Genomic DNA, 20,423 nt, shown 5'->3' with positions numbered 1-20,423 from the left:
ACCAAAGGTATCTAGACAAATTCTTTCTAGGCAATTGTCTAGGAAACCCAGGGTTTCTAGACAAATTCAATGGAAGATCAGTGGGGATACCTCAGCTGGTTGGGGAAGAAGTGAAGACAGGAGGGACTTTGGGGAAAGAGTAGACAGAGTTAAGAGGCTGCGAGTCTCAGATGAAAGAACAGGTGTCATGAGAGGAAATGAGTGAGACAGGCAGATTGAAAGGAAATAGTGTTCAAAAAACAGAAGGTTTGAATTGAAAATTTCGGAGGTAGAGGGCTTCTAGTGTTGTGGTCCCAGGTGGGGCCCTGAAATGAACCTGAATTAGAGTGGAGACGAGAAAACTAGAACTGAGAGGCTAGCATTTGGGCAGTAACATCATCCAGAATGAAGGCAGGACTTGGAGGTGGAGAGAACAAGGGAGTCAACTGGTCACATTGTTAGTGACCAGGATTGTGACCAGAGTTTATAGATGACTGTAAGGGGAAGGTGGAGGAGAGTGTGGGTGGGAAGCAGCAGTAGACACTGGGGACACAGCCATCCCTGTGACCCAGCAGTCTGGTAGGATGTGGGAGAACGAGCAGGATTATTGGACATTATAAAAGCTCAGTTTTGGCTGAGCGTGGTGGTTCATGCCTGTAATCCCAGCACTTCGGAAGGCTGAGGCGGGAGAATCACGAGGTCAGGGGATCTAGACAGACCATGCTGGCCAGCATTGTGAAACCTCGTCTCTACTAAAAATAAAAAAACTAGCTGGACGTGGGACCTGTGATCCCAGCTACTCAGGACGCTGAGGCGAGAGAATCGCTTGAATCAGAGAGTTGGAGGTTGCAGTGAGCCGAGATGGCACCACTGCACTCCAGCCTGGCGACAGAGCAAGACTCGTCTCAAACAACAACAACAAAACCAAAATTAGCTGGGCACCTGTAATCCCCCCTACTTGGGAGGCTGAAGTAGAAGAATCACTTGAACCTGGGAGGCGGAGGTTGCAGTGAGCCGAGATCACACCATTTGCACTCTAGCCTGGGCAACAAAGCAAGACTCTGTCTCCAAAAAAAAAAAAAGCTCAGTTTCATTAACTAACTGTTGCATTAACGCATGTGTCTATATGGTACCTGACCATTGGGAATGATTAAATTTAGAGTATGGGTTAGCTGAGGGGCAGAATTGACTTAGTTTGGCCCCTTCTACCCTACAGATGAGAAATGCTGATACTTAGGGGTTAAGTGACTTGTCAGAGGCCACACACCTAGAGGCAGAGCCAGGAGTGGAACCTGAATCACCTCAGCCAAGCTGCCTGGTTGCCTTTTGGTATCTCTGGTGTCTTTAATTTTATTTTAAGTAAACATGTATTTTTTTCCGTAGGCTTTTTTTTTTTTTTTTGGTAGTTTTATATTGGCATTTGTATCTTATTTTTATTTTGTTCTCTATTTACATCGCATGCACTCTTTTCTAATTAGTTGAATTTTACCCATTCATCTACCTGTTCAAATATCTTGCTGTCTAGTACTGGATAAATTATTGAATAGTCTCTCAATAGTGCAATATGCAGTTTCAGTGTCTGTAATGTGAGAATTATAATCTGAAGATAAAGGAGCTGTTTTCACATTGTCACAAAACACCAGTGCCACATAGTGTTGAAATTGGGATAAAACAGGATTGTTTTTCAGTCTCCTTTATTAAGGTGTTAACTTACTCTTTTTGGTCTAGACCTCTCGATTAAGGATTACGAGACTGTCACCATATTCTTTTTCCAATTCAGTTAGGACCAGTGACCCAGAATGTATATGAAATTATGTTTAAGGCTCTTGCTTCTTACTTTAATTAGGTAACTGATTATACAAAGGAGGAGCTAGTTAAGTGCTCTTTCTTTAAGACAGCAAAGAAAGCAATTATTCTGAAATTATTGAAGTTTTTTTTTTTCTTACAGAAATATTGTGGCAGATTACCTGAGCTATTTTGTCAGATAATTGAGCTGCATTTTAAAAATAAAAGCTGATTGTATTAGAATTAGGTGTAAGTGTGATACTTGGCTCTGAGTAGACATGTTTATTTATTTGTTTATTAGCAATGGGAATTTGTGCTAAGATTCCTGACGGTTATAATAGACATTTTACTTAAGTTTCTTGGGAGGTAATTTGATGATTTTTTTAATTTCTGGGAAGTACAGGTATGAGCTTAATTTAATGTATTTTTTAAATTCTGTTGGTATTTTTGCTTCTTATAATGTATTAGTTTAAATTAAGATGTTTCTTTTTATGATACATTAAGTGGTACTGAAAGATCCATGTATTTTGACTTTAAAAATTCTTTTTAGCCAAAAAAGCAGAATATATAGTGTTTCTGGATAGTTCCTTCACAAACTTAAACAAATATTTTGCTTAAATAAATGTAGAAGTACTTCATAGTACTTACAAATTACCACAAAATGTTTGCAGTAAACCAAATAATTAAGATACTACTTGTTCCATTTTTAAGTGCTTTCTTCTCATAATAATTTAAAAATATTGTTAGTGAGTACAAGGATGCATTGATGTAATTTTCAACTATTTCAGTAAAGCTTTTCTTGATTTAACTACTGAGTAGCTAAATAGATGACTAGGAAGAGCAACTATCAGCAAATGGTATGAATTACTCATAGTCAGAAGTACATTAAGTTTGTTAAGTTTTCCTCCTTTGGTATGTGAATCAGACAGGTTTCCTAATGACTAGGTGGCATGTGATACTTAGTAGTGCTAAGTATTCACTGTTCCATGAAATTAATTTTGCAAAACACACTGAGTTATGAGACCTTAAGTCCATTGCTATTAGAAAGTATTTTGTTTTAAGGATATATTCAACTTAAAATATCAAACAGCAGTAATGACAGAACTTGGAAATGAACTGGTTCTTAAAATATCTGTCAACTCTAGTGTTAATGCATAATTTTTGGATTTTGTCCTTAGTGAGTGGACCAAGATCTCAGGATCCAAGTTTAAAAAGAAATGGTGTAAAAGTTCCTGGTGAATATCGAAGAAAGGAGAATGGTGTAAGTTGTTTTAATCCATACTATATATACCACAGTCTATGTATTTTTTAACTTCAAATCTTATTCATTATTACTATGTTATTCAATAGGCTAAGGATGGCCCCTTTTTAAAGGTTATTTTAAATTTGTTTTATAGAAACTTAATTTTAATGATCTCTTTATGGCTGACTATTGGAAGAAATTGTATGTTTAATGTGACACAAATTCAGAACAAAATAAAAGCTGAGCAAGTTTGAGGAAGTATTTCTTATTTGGTGATTTTATTTGTTGCTATCATCGCTTTATTAAAAATGGAAAATCGGCCGGGTGCCGTGGCTCACGCCTGTAATCCCAGCACTTTGGGAGGCTGAGGTGGGTGAATCACCTGAAGTCAGGAGTTCGAGACCAGCCTGACCAACATGGAGAAACCCCATCTCTACTAAAAATACAAAATTAGCCAAGTGTGGTGGTACATGCCTGTAATCCCAGCTACTCAGGAGGCTGAGGCAGGAGAATCTCTTGAACCCGGGATGCAGAGATTGCGGTGAGCCTAGGTTGCACCATAGCACTCCGGCCTGGGCAACAAGAGTGAAGCTGTCTCAGAAAAAAAAGGAAAATTATATATTTATGCTCTTGCTATTGCATGTGAATTTGAGCATGCATCTTTGGTGTATTTGGAAGACATTTCTTTTCAGAGGTCACTATTTTTAGTGCCATTAGGGATTAGCTAAATTACCTTTTTCCAATCATCAGTACATTTATAGTAGAATTCAGATGATCTTAAGTACCATTTGCTCTTACTATGTCTTCATATTCTTCTTTTTCTTTTCTTTGACTTATTTTTATTTTTATTTTATTTTACTGTTTTCTGGGACCAAGTCACATTCTATTGCCCAGGCTGGAGTGCAGTGGCATGGTCTCGGCTCACTGCAAACTCTGACTTCTGGGTTCATGCCATTCTTCTGCCTCAGCCTCCCAAGTAGCTGGGATTACAGGTGTGTGCCACCACACCCAGCTAATTTTTGTATTTTTAATAGAGATGGGGTTTCACCATGTTGGCCAGACTGGTCTTGAACTCCTGACCTCAAGTGATCCACCTACCTCTGCCTCCCAAAGTGCTGGGATTACAGACATGAGCCATGGCGCCCAGTCTTTTCTTTGATTTAATAGTTATCTTACAATGATGAAAGGATGATATGCAAATGATAAAAATGATCTTAGCCATTGTTTTAGTGCATATGGACACAATGTATCTCCTCCTCCACCAACTAGAGGCTGAGGCGGGAGGATCACTTGGAGCCAGAAGTTTGAGACTAGCCTGGGCAACAAAGCGAGACTGTGTCTCTATTAAAGAGATAAATTATATCTTTATATATGTATTTTTAAAAAGCTGCCAAATGTTTCCAAAGTGATCATATTATTTTACATGCCCACCAGAGTTTTACTGTTTCCACATCCTTGCCAACGTTTGGTATGGTCAGTTTTTTAAATTTTAGCCATTAAAATATATGTGTAGTGGTATTGCATTGTGGTTTTAATTTGTATTTCTCTAATGACTAATGATTTTGGACATCTTTTCATGTGCTTATTTGCTCTCTGTGTTTCTTCTTTGGTGAAATTATTTGTTCAAATCTTTTGCCCAGTTTTTTGCTCTCTCACTGAGTTTGAGAGTTCTAATAGTCTGGATCCATTTTTTTTTTTTTTTTTAATGGAGCATACTTTTAGTGTTGTATCTAAGAACTCTTTGCCCAACCCAGGGTCACAGAGATTTTTTTTTTCTTTGTTTTCTTTTAGAAGTTTTGTGGTTTTCAGTTTTACCTTTAAATCTATGATCCCTATTGAGTTAACATTTGCATATGGTGTGAGAATCAAAGTTCTTTTTTTTTTTTTTTTTTTGAGACAGAGTCTTAGTCTGTCGCCTAGGCTGTAGTGCAATGGTGCGATCTCAGCTCGCTGCAAGCTCCACCTCCCAGATTCAAGTGATTCTCCTGCCTCAACCTCCTGAGTAGCTATGATTATAGGTGCCCGCCACCACGCCCAGCTAATTTTTGTATTTTTAGTAGATATAGGGTTTCACCATATGGTCAGGCTGGTCTTGAACTCCTGACCTCAGGTGATCCACCCGCCTTGGCCTCCCAAAGTTCTAGGATTACAGGCGTGAGCCACTGTGCCCGACCCTAAAGTTTATCTTTTTAATATGAATATCTAATTGTATAAGCAGTATGTATTGGAAAGATTATTCTTTTTCCATTCAGTTGCTTTTGCACCTTTGTCTAAAATCAGTTGCCTCCTGTGTGGGGCTATTTTTGTACTCGCTATTCTGTTTCATTGATCTGCTTGTCTGTTTTGACGTCAATACCACATGATTGGTCACTGGAACTTTTATAAGTCTTGAAGTCAGATAATGTAAGTTTTACACTTTATTCTTCTCAGAGTTGTTTTGGCTATTCTAGATGCTTATTACTTCCATATGAATTTTAGAATCAACATCAATTTTTACAAAAATGCCTGTTTGTATTTCAGTTGAGATTTTGTTGAATCTGTAGATCAGTTTGAGAAGAATTGCTGTCTTGACAGTATTGAGCCTCCAATTCATGGACATGGTGTAACTCTCCATTTATTTGGATTTTCTTTCAGCAATTTTTGAGATTTTGGTATATACATCTTACATATTTATTAAATTTATCCCTAAGTATTTCATATTTTTGATACTATAAATGGTATTTAAAATTTTTAAATTTATAATTGTTTCTAATATATTGAAATGTACTTGACTTTTGCATATTTGATTTTTTTTTTTTAATCCTGCGGTCTTGCTATGTAACCTATTTATCTGGTAGTTTTTTTTGGAGATTCCATAGTATTTTCTTCATAGATGATTATATTGTCTATGAAGGCAGTTGAACTTCTTTCTTACCAATCTGGATGCTGTTTATTTGTCTTTCTTGTTTATTGCATTGGCTAGAACCTCTAGGTCAATGTAGAATAGATGTTGTGAGAGTGGATGTCCTTGCTTTGTTTCTGTTGACCCAATGTGTCTTGAATTTTTTAGTGCTATTGTATTTTTAAATGATATTCCAGTGACTAAATTCTAGGTTTGCTGCCAGTGCCTCAATACCATGTTTAATATGATCAAATAGATGATCTTCTGTTGTAATATAAATTACAGAACAAGGTAATTCTGAGTTGTTCCATTTATGTCCCTGACTGTTGAAACTATGTAATTTTAAACTTACAACTTAAAATAAAAGATTATTGTATATTAATATGTTTTATATCTTAAAAAGTCAATGTGATGAGTATTAATGTAAGAATTAATGGTCTGCTTAATATTATGAAAGAAAAATCACTAAATAATTTTATCGTAGTTGGTTCAGATGAAGCTTTTACATAGACTTTTGAGGGTAGAAACTCTGTGATAATTTTATAGTAAGTTGGGATTGTGTTTATTTGTGTTTTTACTTGTAGGTTAATAGTCCTAGGATGGATCTGACTCTTGCTGAACTTCAGGAAATGGCATCTCGCCAGCAGCAACAGATTGAAGCCCAGCAACAATTGCTGGCAACTAAGGTAGTATCTTCTTTTTTTTTTGGAGATGAAGTCTCACTCTGTCGCCTAGGCTGGAGTGCAGTGGCACGATCTCCGCTCACTGCAACCTCCACCTCCTGAGTTCAAGTGATTCTACTGTCTCAGCCTCCCAAGTAGCTGGGATTACCGGCAAATGCCACCACACCTGGCTAAATTTTGTATTTTTTGTAGAGATGGGGTTTCACCGTGTTGGCCAGGCTGGTCTCAAACTCCTGACCTCAGGTGATCTGCCACTTTGGCCTCCCAAAGTGTTGGGATTACAGGCGTGAGCCATCGTGCCTGGCTGGTAGTATCTTCTTGTAAAAGACCTAACAGGCCGCTATTGTTAATGTATGTGTAAGGCTATTTACGTTCTACCCCCATTAAGCCAATTACCTCACAGATATGAGGTGACATTGTCAACCCAAAAGCCACCTGCTGTTTGGTGCTCTCTTGGTGCTCTCTTTAAGTCCTTACTACAGCATTTTGTAGAAATCCTTGTATCATCCTAATTATTCAAGATCTTCCTGACTCCTGATTCTGATCAACATTAACTATGCTATGCTGGTTATCAGTCAGACAGGAAAGGTGGAAAGAGCCCTTCATCTTTGCTCCTAGGAACTACTGTGGGCCACAGCAAGAGGAATATTAAAGTTCTAACATGGCATGGTTAATCTTGGATCAGAATAATCTAATACTGTCCCCTTCTGGAGCTTGGAACCAATAATGGGCTGCTTGCCTTTTTTTGGGGAACATTCTTTATCCACAAACTAACGCTAGTCCTGGCCTTGAACAAGGAAAATATAAGAAGCCACTCCGTTACCATCAGAACTGCTGCTTCTCCTGCCAGCCATAGGCTTCCAATCTGACCCAAAAGCCAACAGACCTTTCTCTGTAAAGGGCTACATAGTAAACATTTTGGGCTTTGCAAGGTTTGCTGCCTCTGTTGCAACTACTCAACTCTGCTGTTATAAGCTGTCATGGATAATAGGTAAACAGATAGTGTGGCTATGTCCCAATAAAACTTTACTTACAAAAACAAGATAGCAAGCTGGATTTGGCCTGCAAGCTATAGTTTGTCAATCCCTGGTCTTAACACCCAGGATCCACAACTGACCAGTCCTTTAGTGATTATAAGGCCACGTGAAGCAGGGGTAGACACTTGTTGGTTTGTCATGGGCAAAGTTACCCAACAGGGCTTTGAAATAATGGCCAGGAATTCTTCAAGGCAGTTCTCAACACGCAGTGTGGACTTCCATTTCATACTTTCTAGGGTTCCTGTGTATCCATTTCTGTTTGTAATACCAGACCCCAGTTTTTCCAAAATCATATATATCATTGCTTCTCAAACTTTAAGATACATATGAATCTCCTAGGGATTGTGTTGAAAATGCCTATTCTGATTCAGTAGGTATGAGTTGAGATTTGAGCTTCTGCATTTCTCACAAGCTTCCAGGTGATGCTCATGCACATTACATTGAGTGGTAAGGATATATAGTCAAATAAAAAGGTTGGTTGTTGAAGAATAAATCTCTAACCTTTTTAGTCTTCAAGGACTAAAAAACAAGTGCTTGTGGGTTTTTTTTTTTTTTTTCTTTTGATATAGGTTCTCACTGTGTTGCCCAGGCTGGACTTGAATTCCTGGGTTCAAGTAATCCTCCTGCCTTAGCCAGGGTTTTTGTTTTGATTATTTCCATGTTACTTATATGTTTTTGGCATATTAATCTAAGAACTAGTTTACCTGTGATTATAAATTGTGTGGCTCTGTTACTCAGTTTTAGTTAAAATTTTTAATGTAATAAATACAAAATTTCTGCTATAACAAAAGTACCTTGGGGCAGGGGAGAGAAACAGTTTCAGATTCCATAATTGCAGCTTTCTAAAGGTGTTAAATATTTCTTTAGCTCTTTTCAGTGACCGTTTATTGAGAATATACTACATAAAATACCATTTAAAGACATTTACATTTCACATTTCATTTAATCTTCACCGTAGTAACATTGGTAGTTACTATTGATCATCCCTGTTTTATAGATGAAGAAACATAGACTTGCATACTTGGTGAGGTTATGCAGTTTGTTCAAGGTCTCATAGCTAATAAGCGGCAGAGCTTGGGTTTGAATCTAAATGTACTCCAAATCTTATACATTTAAATACTTTCTTATAATGCTTCCCATTTCTACATGAGCTGCTTTTTAAAATTGTTGCAACAGTTTATGAAAACTAGTTCAAGAATCGCTGCATCCTTGCTGCATGAGAACCACTTGGGTTAAAAATACTGATTCCTAGATCTTATCCCCATGATTCTAGGGTGGGCTTAGGAGTATCTGTTTTGAACAGACTTCCATTGTGATTCTGATAGCAGTGTTTAGGAAGAAGGGAGACCAGACCAGGGTTACAAGTGTACCTCAATCTCAACATCTAAGTGTTGCGGTTAGGCTATTTTGAGCTTAGTGGTGTACCTATTTAAAATGACATACCTAATGATTACTTTTATTTTTAGGAACAGCGCTTAAAGTTTTTGAAACAACAAGATCAGCGACAACAGCAACAAGTTGCTGAGCAGGAGAAGCTTAAAAGGCTAAAAGAAATAGCTGAGAATCAGGAAGCTAAGCTAAAAAAAGTGAGAGCACTTAAAGGCCACGTGGAACAGAAGAGACTAAGCAATGGGAAACTTGGTAAGTTGTTCCTCATAGATTTACTTTTTTCTATATCTTTTTGTCTGGTTTTTTTTTTTTGTTTTTTTTTTTTTTTTTGAGACAGTCTTACTATGTTGCCCAGGCTGGTCTTTTGAACTCTGGCCTCAAGTGATCCTCCCACCTCAGCCTCCTGAGTAGCTGGGGTTACAGGTGCAAGCCACCATGGTTGATCTGTAGATAACTTTAAAGGGAATCTTTTAAAAAAATATTATTCACTGCAGTTTTGATGCCGCAGGTTCCTCTGAATTGGATTCAGCTGTTGAATGTTTTATACAGGATTTCTAAGATACCTTTGGAAAATGTAGTATTTTTTCCTCTCTTAACATTTTTTGACTGAGAGTTTGATGAAGGCAAGGATTTTTATTCATGTAATAGCTCCATCTATTACATACCATTTTAATCAGAATGTTAATGATTTAATAGACCCACGTAATCTTATAAAATTGAAAGTTCTAAAGAAATTTTCATTGTTTCTAAAATCTGGAGTTTAATAATATTTTTAATGCAAATTCCAATAACGATGCATTGAGATTGAAGCACAGAGGTTTAAAGATGTCTCTGCTGGTTTCAGTTGCTTCTGAAAGAAGTAGGTTGCTTCTAGGACATTCTGAAAAATTTTTCTACTGTTTATTAGAAAGTTTATTGTAAAGCCTGTTGCCTGGGAAGTAGTCCATTCTTATTTTTCTTTTCAACTGTTGTTGTTATTCTCTCTCTCATCTAGTGGAGGAAATTGAACAGATGAATAGTTTGTTCCAGCAAAAACAGAGGGAGCTCGTCCTGGCTGTGTCAAAAGTAGAAGAACTGACCAGGCAGCTCGAGATGCTCAAGAACGGCAGGATTGACGGCCACCATGACAATCAGTCTGCGGTGGCTGAGCTTGATCGCCTCTATAAGGAGCTGCAGGTAGATCGTAGCTGTTTGCCAAATGCTGTACAACCTCCTTTCCAGAAACAGAGTTGCTCATATAAGTAGCAAGAGGTGCTAGATTTCAGTTGCCTTTCCTTAAAGAAAAGGCAGGTTGTAGGGGGAAGCTAAACTCCAGAGAATCCAGAGTAAACTTTATAGTACCCCAGACAGGAAATTTGAGACATTCCTCATAACCACAGCTGGTGGTCTTGCACAGGTGTCACTTAATTTTAAACCATGAGATGAGAAGTGTGGAGGGGTGGAGGGACCTCATATTTTTAGAAATTATGTAATAGTTAACCATGTGATTAACGTTTGAGACATTTTCTTCCTACTCCTTGGCTACCTTTTTTCCCCTCTCTTTTATTCAGCTAAGAAACAAATTGAATCAAGAGCAGAATGCCAAGCTACAACAACAGAGGGAGTGTTTGAATAAGCGTAATTCAGAAGTGGCAGTCATGGATAAGCGTGTTAATGAGCTGAGGGACCGGCTGTGGAAGAAGAAGGCAGCTCTACAGCAAAAAGAAAATCTACCAGTAAGTGGGCCGTTTTGTAATGGTTTGGGGGAGGAGGGAAAAGGATGACCAGCCCGGTGAGGTTACTCATAGGCACCTTCTTCAGAATCATTATTCAGTGTGCCGTCAGAAAACAGACGCTGTTTATGGATCCTCAAAAGACAATCCGCTGCTTTTTTACTTTTTAATGTTATTACCTGTGTAGCTCTGTTTGTCTTTCTAATACTTGTAATAAAGTGTGGGTGAGAGTTCATTGAGGAGTGTTTATTTTGGAATGTTTTTCTGTAGACTCTATGGCTAGATTCTGAAAGTCCTCATTTTAAAAAAGAAAATGTCACATCTTAGTTTCTAAGTCTGATCTCCTGAGGTGATTTTTAATACTGAAGGACCTGTGCTTCTTTCCTAAGGTTTCATCTGATGGAAATCTTCCCCAGCAAGCCGCGTCAGCCCCAAGCCGTGTGGCTGCAGTAGGTCCCTATATCCAGTCATCTACTATGCCTCGAATGCCCTCAAGGCCTGAATTGCTGGTGAAGCCAGCCCTGCCGGATGGTTCCTTGGTCATGCAGGCTTCAGAGGGGCCGATGAAAATACAGACGCTGCCCAACATGAGATCTGGGGCTGCTTCACAAACTAAAGGTAAAAAGTCCTGCAGAGCCTAGTTCTTTCCTATCCCCACTATTCTTTCTCCCAAGTTTGAGTTTTAAAAAAAATCTCTCTTTGTATTCATTATTCATGTTTGAATTCTAAAAATCCTTTTGTATTCTTTGCTAGTGTAATGGTAAGTTAAAAAAATTAAAATTGATACCATAGTTGTACAAGGATGATTTTTCTTAACCCTAAATAATACAATTCTATTCAGGAAATGAAATAAAATACAATATCTTTATAAAGCTGAAAATTGTTTTAAAAAGTTCCTTTTTGTTGCTAAGGAAATTTTGATCTGATATTAATAACTTGAGAACTTTTCTTTTTGTGTAAAAACATATGTAAGTGTTCGTGGTGTCATCTTTACAGAATGTGAGGTTCTGAATCTATTATGTTGATGAGTGGTGTTAAATATTCATATCTGCTTACATGTGAGAATTTGCTGATAATTTTTAGAATAACATTAAACGTATCGGGAGATTAAAAGTGAAAATAGCAGAAGCTCCTTGTGTTAGTGATCTTTGCATTCTGTATACTTCTCAGATACATGGAGAGGTGCAAGCCAGTGTTTTGTAATGGGAGTAGAAAGTGTAGGGAGAATTGTAGGAAAATTGGGGGTAAAGCATCCTTTAATGACCTTACCATTCAGACCCCTGGACAGAAGAAGTAATAGCTAGTATTGTCTCTGTTCTCTAACCGTTATCATGTGCAAAAAAATAGCTGATTTTCAAATTATTTGTTATTTTCCCATAATTACTACTGTGAAACAATAGTACCATGCAGTCTGGATTTTATTGTGGAAAGAGTTATATTTGCTTTGTTTCTGTGAGGAAAAATGAAAGCGGTGGCTTTTGAAATTTAAGTATCTGTGTAGAAAAAACCTGAATATGCTGATTTGTGAAAGACTGCAGTTGAAGTCCTAGAGTAAGGGTCCACATATTTACTGTTGTGCATGTGTCACTTAAAATACCATTTATAAAATACACCTTAGACCCTTAGGTCTCTTGAATTGGAAATTATTTTCTGGGTGTGATGGTGATGTTTTCTAATACAATGAAGAATAATGTGTCTTTACTGGTTCAAGCAGACTTGCTGTGACTACTTTTAAATTGCTTGAGTAAAGTACTAAATTAGAATATAAAATATAAAATATAATACAGTATTTTCTAAGTAAATTTATTGGGGTTGTTGTGAGTCTGGAATTTAAAGATGTTTTTAGAGATTGAAAGTCTTAGTAGTAAAAATCATTAAAAATATCTTTAGAATGCTGAGTTATTTGTAGCTGCTTTTCTGTATTTTAGGCTCTAAAATCCATCCAGCTGGCCCTGATTGGAGTCCTTCAAATGCAGATCTTTTCCCGAGCCAAGGCTCTGCTTCTGCACCTCAAAGCACTGGGAATGCTCTGGATCAAGGTGAGATTTATTTGTGCTACTCCTGGACATTAAATTTTGGTCATCTAAAAGGTGCTGTGTATTCCTTTTAGATAGTTCATTTTCTTTCCTGTCCTTGTCCTTGTCCCTTCCTGTCCTTGTCCCTTTCCTTTCCTTTCCTTTCCTTTCCTTTCCTTTCCTTTCCTTTCCTGTCCTGTCCTGTCCTGTCCTGTCCTGTCCTGTCCTGTCCTGTCCTGTCCTTTTTGTTTTGTTTTTTTTAGAGACAGGGTCTCACTGTGTCACCCAGGCTGGAGTGCAGTGGTGTGCTCATGGCTCACTGGTGCAGCCTCCACCTCCTGGGCTCAAGTGATCCTCCTACCTCAGCCTCCCTAGTAGCTGGTACTACAGGTGTGTGCACCATGCCTGGCTAATTTCTCTGTATTTTGTAGAGATGGGGTTTCACCATGTTGCCCAGACTGGACTTCTGGGCTCAAGTGAACTACCTGCTTCCACTTCCCAAAGTGCTTGGATTACAGGCGTGAGCCACTGCACCCGGCTAATAGTTCATTTTCTAGTGTGTTAACACAAGGGACAATATTTAACGGTATTTAATTTATTTCCAGAACACCTTAATTTAGTGGGAGAACTCAGGTGCGATCATTATAGTGCTTGGGTTATCCTTTTATTAATTTAATTAAAAAATAGGAATGTGCTTTGTGGACACAGATTTTCAGGGAGATTTAGGAGAGAGAAACTTACGAGTGAATGAGATATATTATTCCAAACAGTTTGAATGTCATTGTGATTTTTTGGTCTTTAGTTGATGATGGAGAGGTTCCACTGAGGGAGAAAGAGAAGAAGGTGCGTCCGTTCTCAATGTTTGATGCAGTAGACCAGTCCACTGCCCCACCTTCCTTTGGTACTCTGAGGAAGAACCAGAGCAGTGAAGATATCTTGCGGGATGCTCAGGTACCTACAAATATCCGGGTTTTTACAATTTAATAGTAATTCTATAATGTAGTGTTTAGAAGGGATAAAGTATTATGTGAGGGAGAGCAGAAGAAACAGGATGTACGTAGGAGATTAGAAAATACATTAGCATTCTGTTATTTTAATTTCTCTTGCGTGAGTCTGTGCTCTCACACCTGGTGGGAGAATGACTGACGTGCTTGTTTTGGGTCGTATTTCGTATGATTCTCTAAAAAGTATAAGTGCATCAAAGAACACTGTATTTGTATTATTAAAGTATGTTATTTCTTCAAAATTACAAAATGATTGTGTGGTGAATTTTCTGTAACTGTTGCAGTCTTAATCGTTGATAACCAGGTTATGTGTGAGTGCTCCAAGTTAGGTGTGTTTTATTACAGTTGTCTAGATTGCATGAAATTCCAGTGAACAAGAATGGTTTCCCATTATTGATGCCATCTGAGTATGAAAGATGACAGCAGAAGTTTTCAAGTGGGCACTTAAATGTATTAAAATTGCCCGATAGGAAGTGGAAACAAGGTGGAAGTCATAAAGGGGAGAGATTGTATTGCATTTATGAAGTTCATTATTAAATGTGAGTAAATATAGAGATTTAAAACTAGTTGCCGGTCGCGGTGGCTCACGCTTATAATCCCAGCACTTTGGGAGGCCGAGGCAGGTGGATCACCTGAGGTCGGGAGTTCAAGACCAGCTTGACCAACATGGAGAAAACCCGTCTCTACTAAAAATACAAAATTAGCCGGGGTGGTGGCACATGCCTGTAATCCCAGCTAGTCGGGAGGCTGAGGCAGGAGAATCGCTTGAACCCGGGGGGCGGAGGTTGCGGTGAGCCAAGATCACGCCATTGCACTCCAGCCTGGGCAGAAAGAGTGAAACTCTGTCTCAAAAAAAAAAACAAAAAAACAAAAAAAAAAACTAGTTAACAGCCAGGCGTGGTGGCCCACACCTGTAGTCCCAGCACTTTGGGAAGCTGAGGTGGGAGGAGGATCACTTGAGACTAGGAGTTCGAGACCAGCCTGAGCAACAAAATGAGACCCTGTCTATACATAAATAAAAGAAATAAATATATAAAAGCAAAAACTAACTATTAAAAAATATGAGTTTATATAAATATATATTATTTTCCGAGATGGAGTCTCGCTCTGTCGCCCAGGCTGGAGTGTAGTGACGCAATCTTGGCTCACTGCAACCTCCACCTCCTGGATTCAAGTGATTCTTCTGCCTCAGCCTCCCAAGTAGCTGGGACTACAGGCGCCCACCACTATACCTGGCTGATTTTTGTATTTTTTTTTAGTAGAGATGGGGTTTCACCATATTGGCCAGGCTGGTCTCGAACTCCTGACCTCTTGATCCGCCTGCCTCGGCCTCCCAAAGTGCTGGTATTACAGGCATGAGCCATTGCACCGTGCCAGAGCTAATATTTTTATAGTGTATACTTACATTTGTGAAATTAGGTTATCTAGAACATCCTGTGTACCCAGTTGTATAGTATTTTAACTGGCTTTTTGTGTGTGTGTTATAGGCTGCAAATAAAAATGTGGCTAAAGTACCACCTCCTGTTCCTACAAAACCAAAACAGATTAATTTGCCTTATTTTGGACAAACTAATCAGCCACCTTCAGATGTTAAGCCAGATGGAAGTTCTCAGCAGTTGTCAACGGTTGTTCCGTCCATGGGAACTAAACCAAAACCATCAGGGCAGCAGCCAAGAGTGCTGCTGTCTCCCAGCATACCTTCAGTTGGCCAAGACCAGACCCTTTCTCCAGGTTCTAAGCAAGAAAGTCCACCTGCTGCTGCTGTCCGGCCCTTTACTCCCCAGCCTTCCAAAGACACCTTACTTCCACCCTTCAGAAAACCCCAGACCGTGGCAGCAAGTTCAATATATTCCATGTATACGCAGCAGCAGGCTCCAGGAAAAAACTTCCAGCAGGCTGTGCAGAGCGCGTTGACCAAGACTCATACCAGAGGGCCACACTTTTCAAGTGGTAAGGTTCTTCACGTTCGTAGGTGACGTGCTTAAGTTCTACACCAGAGCTGCCATCTCTCAGCAGACCGCAAAATAATCCCTATTTTGACTGATGCTAAGGGTTTTTAACTGTAGCTTCTGTTCTTTACTGGGAGTTTAAAAGAGTGCTTGCTAAATGTCTACTCCTACAGTAGTAGGCACGAAAGATAATAGATGAATAAAGTGTGGTCTCAAGTCTGGAGGGGCTTATTGGTGAGTGGGAACCAAATATACATGGGTCATTACAGTGCACAAGGAAGGTGTGTGTCTTCACTGTAGGTTGACCAGATGTTCTTGTCACATAGAGGACTGGATCACTGCCCGTCTGTGTGTGTGTGTGCGTGTGTGCGTGTGTGCGTGTGTATGTGTGTATGTGTGTATATATACACATATGTGTGTGTGTGTGTATAGGTATATACATGTGTATATGTGTATATATACATATATACACATATATAAACATACATAGACATGTATATATATATATACACGCATCATACACATATTTGTGTGTGTCTGTATAATGTGTGTCTATGTGTCTATATGTCTTTATATATATTATTATTATTAAAAATATTCTCTACTGTGACTGGGCTCAATGGCTCACGCCTGTAATCCCAGCACTTTGGGAGGCCAAGGTGGGCAGGTCTCCTGAGGTTGGGAGTTTGAGACCAGCCTGACCAACATGGAGAAACCCCGTCTCTACTAAAAATACAAAATTAGCTGGGCATGATGGCACATGCCTGTAATCCCAGCTACTCAGGAGGTTGAGGCAGGAGAATCGTTTGAACCTGGGAGGTGGAGGTTGCAGTGAGCCGAGATGGTGCCATTGCACTCCAGCCTGGGCAACAAGAGCGAAACTCCGTCTAAAAAAGAGAAAACATGCATGTATTCTCTACTGTATTTTAGAGTCATTGTAATGAGGACATAGCCACTAGCTAAATGTAAAAACATAAGGTTAGTTCGTATTAAACATACACAGTTTGGAAATTTGTTGGATTCTTTCTAAATTATTACTTCATAGGACTAGAATAAAACTATGTTTTAATTGAATGAAAATAGCTTTGTAGTCATGAAATAACAATGTAATTGTGACCTAAGATGTCATAATTAAAGTTAGATAGCAAAGAATCAGTATATATGCTACCTGTTACTCTTTTCATGGGTCTTTGGTGAAAATGGAATAATTTGGGAATTAGATAATTTTAATATAATCAGAATGTTAACAGGGAATATCTTTGGTAACTATAAGTGGTTCTTAATAATTTTGTAAGCCAAATAGAAGTTCTCAACGTTGATTCACTTTTAAAAAGTGAAAGATGTTTAGTTTTAATCTGGACACATGAGAGGATTATCTGTTTTCATTGGTTCTAAATGTTTTTCACATTTTGTTATTTTAAATTTGGATGCTACAGTCAGTGATTTTTTTTTTTTTTTTTTTTTTTTTGAGACAAGAGTCTTGCTCTGTTGCCCAGGCTGGACTGCAGTGGCGTGATCTCAGCTCACTGCAAGCTCCAGCTCCCGGATTCATGCCGTTCTCCTGCCTCAGTCTCCTGCCACAGCCTCCCAAGTAACTGGGACTACAGGCGCTTGCCACCGCGCCTGGCTAATTTTTTGTATTTTTAGTAGAGACAGGGTTTCACTGTGTTAGCCATGATGGTCTGGATCTCCCGACCTCGTGATCCGCCCGCCTCGGCCTCCCAAAGTGCTGGGATTACAGGCCTGAGCCTCCACTCCCGGCCACAGACAGTGATTTCTTAAAATTGACAACATTTTCTTATTGTTTCATGAGGTATGGTGCATGTTACACTCAGTGGGGATTTTGATTCTGTAATAAGTTTATTATGCAAAGATGGGTTCCCTGCTTTGTAATTTGTTATTTTTAAAAATTAATTATATTTGAAGGGGATTATGTAGTAACAACTATGAAATTAAAAGAGGCTTTAGTTATTGTTAGCTGTTTCTGTTTCTTGCCAGTTTTGTTTAATTAATGCTAATCAGGACTTTTTTTTTTCCTTTTCCAATTAGTATATGGTAAGCCTGTAATTGCTGCTGCCCAGAATCAACAGCAGCAGCCAGAGAACATTTATTCCAATAGCCAGGGCAAGCCTGGCAGTCCAGAACCTGAAACAGAGCCTGTTTCTTCAGTTCAGGAGAACCATGAAAACGAAAGAATTCCTCGGCCACTCAGCCCAACTAAATTACTGCCTTTTTTATCTAATCCTTACCGAAACCAGAGTGATGCTGACCTAGAAGCCCTACGAAAGAAATTATCTAATGCACCAAGGCCACTAAAGAAACGTAGTTCTATTACAGAGCCAGAAGGTCCTAACGGGCCAAATATTCAGAAGCTTTTGTATCAGAGGACCACCATAGCGGCCATGGAGACCATCTCTGTCCCATCATACCCATCCAAGTCAGCTTCTGTGACTGCCAGCTCAGAAAGCCCAGTAGAAATCCAGAATCCATATTTACATGTGGAGCCCGAGAAGGAAGTGGTCTCTCTGGTTCCTGAGTCATTGTCCCCAGAGGATGTGGGGAGTGCCAGTACAGAGAACAGTGACATGCCAGTTGCTTCTCCTGGCCTTGATTATGAGCCTGAGGGAGTCCCAGACAACAGCCCAAATCTCCAGAAAAACCCGGAAGAACCAAATCCAGAGTCCCCCCATCTGCTTGATGTGTATCTGGAGGAGTACCCTCCATACCCACCCCCACCATACCCATCCGGGGAGCCTGAAGGGCCAGGAGAAGACTCAGTGAGCATGCGCCCGCCTGAAATCACCGGGCAGGTCTCTCTGCCTCCTGTAAGTAATGTGCTATCTCATGGCCTTTTCTGGAGTCCTTTACTTGGTTATGGTCTTCTTGGTGGTCACATTCTTCTTCCCAGTTTGCATTTTTATTTTACGATTCCCTTGGCACAGAGTGGATCTTATAAATGTTTTCATAATGCATTTTATTCAATATAAAGAACAATTTTCAGTTTTAGAGAGAACCCATTTATTTGTGAAAGAAACAGAGTTTTGTTCCTACCCCTGTAAACACTGCATTTGCTGTTTCTTCTCTAGCTGATGTCACATATTAGGGAAGCAGCACTCGACCGGGACTCAAAAGACCTGGGTTTGAAACTTTTGATTACTAGCTTGGCTGTGTGAAATCAGGCAGATGGTGTAACTTCTCTCTTGGTGATGTCAATCTTCTTTAAAATTTTCTAGCGGTGAACTTTTAAAAAATGAAATGTTAGGTGAAACCTCAAACTTACAACAGTGGTAAAATTGGAAGGGCTCTGGATGAAGTGAGGGCAGGGAGGTACGGTAACTGGGCTGAGGGACCCCTCTTCAGCCTCTTCTTCTCCTTCAACGAAGTCTGAAAATCTCTGGCGACCATGGTGATCCCTAAGATTTCTTTGTACTTTAACATACGAAAGTTATTCTAAAATTTTGTGTGTTTTGACTTGAGTGCACCTTCCTCACTCCTTCCAAATGGTAAGCTTTTGTTTGAAATTTAAGCTTCAGTTCTCTCACTTTGAAATAGGTGAGAGAAAATAAAAATCCCAGAATGTCTGAATGAAGTATGCTTTTTCATAGTTTAATTTGAAGCCACTTTGCTTCAGTAAGCACGGAAGGAAGTAGGATGCTGAACTATGAGTTTAAAACCTGGTCAAAAGCAAAATAACATTAAAAGAATTTTTTGTAAATGTACTTTGCGTTTGATTCCTTATTATCTTTTAGATATGATAGTATTCAAAGATAATTATTGTCCAGAGTTATTTTTAACAATTGGCTACAGTAAATGTTTGCTTAAAACTTTTATGTACTAAACATTTGAAGCTAGAAAAAAAAGTTTTAAAATAGAGGTTAACAGTTTTTAAACAACTCTGTGGCTCCTAAGTTCTAAGGCTTGATTCTCTTTGAGTTTTAAACATAAGAAAAGAAGGAAGTTTTATGCCACATTGACCAAAACTAATCCACGTTACAGCCACTTGTTACTTTCTGGCCTTTTTGTTGCTGTGTCAAAATAATCCACATTTTCAAGGAGAAAAAAGGAAAAATAGAATTGGTAAAAGTATCATACTTTCTTTTTTTTTTTTTTTTTTTGAGACGGAGTCTCGCTCTGTTGCCCAGGCTGGAGTGCAGTGGCGCAATCTTGGCTCAGTGCAAGCTCCGCCTCCCGGGTTCACGCCATTCTCCTGCCTCAGCCTCCCGAGTAGCTGGGACTACAGGCGCCCGCCACCTCGCCCAGCTAGTTTTTTGTATTTTTTAGTGGAGACGGGGTTTCACCGTGCTAGTCAGGATGGTCTTGATCTCCTGACCTCGTGATCTGCCCGTCTCGGCCTCCCAAAGTGCTGGGATTACAGGTGTGAGCCACCGCGCCCGGCCTCATACTTTCTTTTTAATTAAGATTCTGCTGTTCTTTTCCTAGTAAAGTGTCTTACTTTTTTCTTCTCGTTTTAAGTAAAATAGAAGCAACTATCTCGTACATTCTTTAACAGTGGGATTGACAAGTGTCATTATACTGTACTGCTTATGATTTATATTAACCACAGTCAGATAACATTCAAAGAACAACATTTTAGCCATTGCACATTGTGAAGTATATTGTCACTTAATGTTTTTTAAAACTTGGTGATTTTCCACATCTGAGATAAAATGAAAGAAGCATGTGGAGTACATGTATCACACTTCACGACAGTAAATGTCTCTACTTTGTTGGGTGTGTTTAAGAGAC

General features: G+C 39.0%; 1 protein-coding gene across 7 annotated transcripts in view; it reads left to right on the top strand.

Annotated features, from left to right (window-relative positions):
• The window catches only part of TP53BP2 (tumor protein p53 binding protein 2), a 104,146-nt gene that overhangs the window by 69,706 nt on the left and 14,017 nt on the right, over window positions 1–20,423 (top strand). For 3 of the 7 annotated variants that reach the window (XM_045397704.2, XM_074037155.1, XM_005540942.4), the window contains 10 exons: window positions 2,943–3,025; window positions 6,473–6,574; window positions 9,075–9,249; window positions 9,992–10,173; window positions 10,548–10,712; window positions 11,099–11,327; window positions 12,638–12,748; window positions 13,527–13,675; window positions 15,216–15,678; window positions 17,727–18,502. In XM_045397704.2, coding sequence (XP_045253639.2) covers window positions 2,943–3,025; window positions 6,473–6,574; window positions 9,075–9,249; window positions 9,992–10,173; window positions 10,548–10,712; window positions 11,099–11,327; window positions 12,638–12,748; window positions 13,527–13,675; window positions 15,216–15,678; window positions 17,727–18,502 — 2,435 coding nt within the window. Of the gene's footprint in view, window positions 1–2,942; window positions 3,026–6,472; window positions 6,575–9,074; window positions 9,250–9,991; window positions 10,174–10,547; window positions 10,769–10,808; window positions 10,934–11,098; window positions 11,328–12,637; window positions 12,749–13,526; window positions 13,676–15,215; window positions 15,679–17,726; window positions 18,503–20,423 lie in introns of those variants that run through there. The other 4 variants (XM_074037159.1, XM_074037160.1, XM_074037168.1 and 1 more) reach the window with 4 other exon arrangements.

Source organism: Macaca fascicularis, chromosome 1, assembly GCF_037993035.2.
Source record: "Macaca fascicularis isolate 582-1 chromosome 1, T2T-MFA8v1.1".
Taxonomy (NCBI): domain Eukaryota; kingdom Metazoa; phylum Chordata; class Mammalia; order Primates; family Cercopithecidae; genus Macaca; species Macaca fascicularis.
Note: the sequence above shows the minus strand (reverse complement) of the source record. Positions and strands in the feature narration are given on the sequence as shown.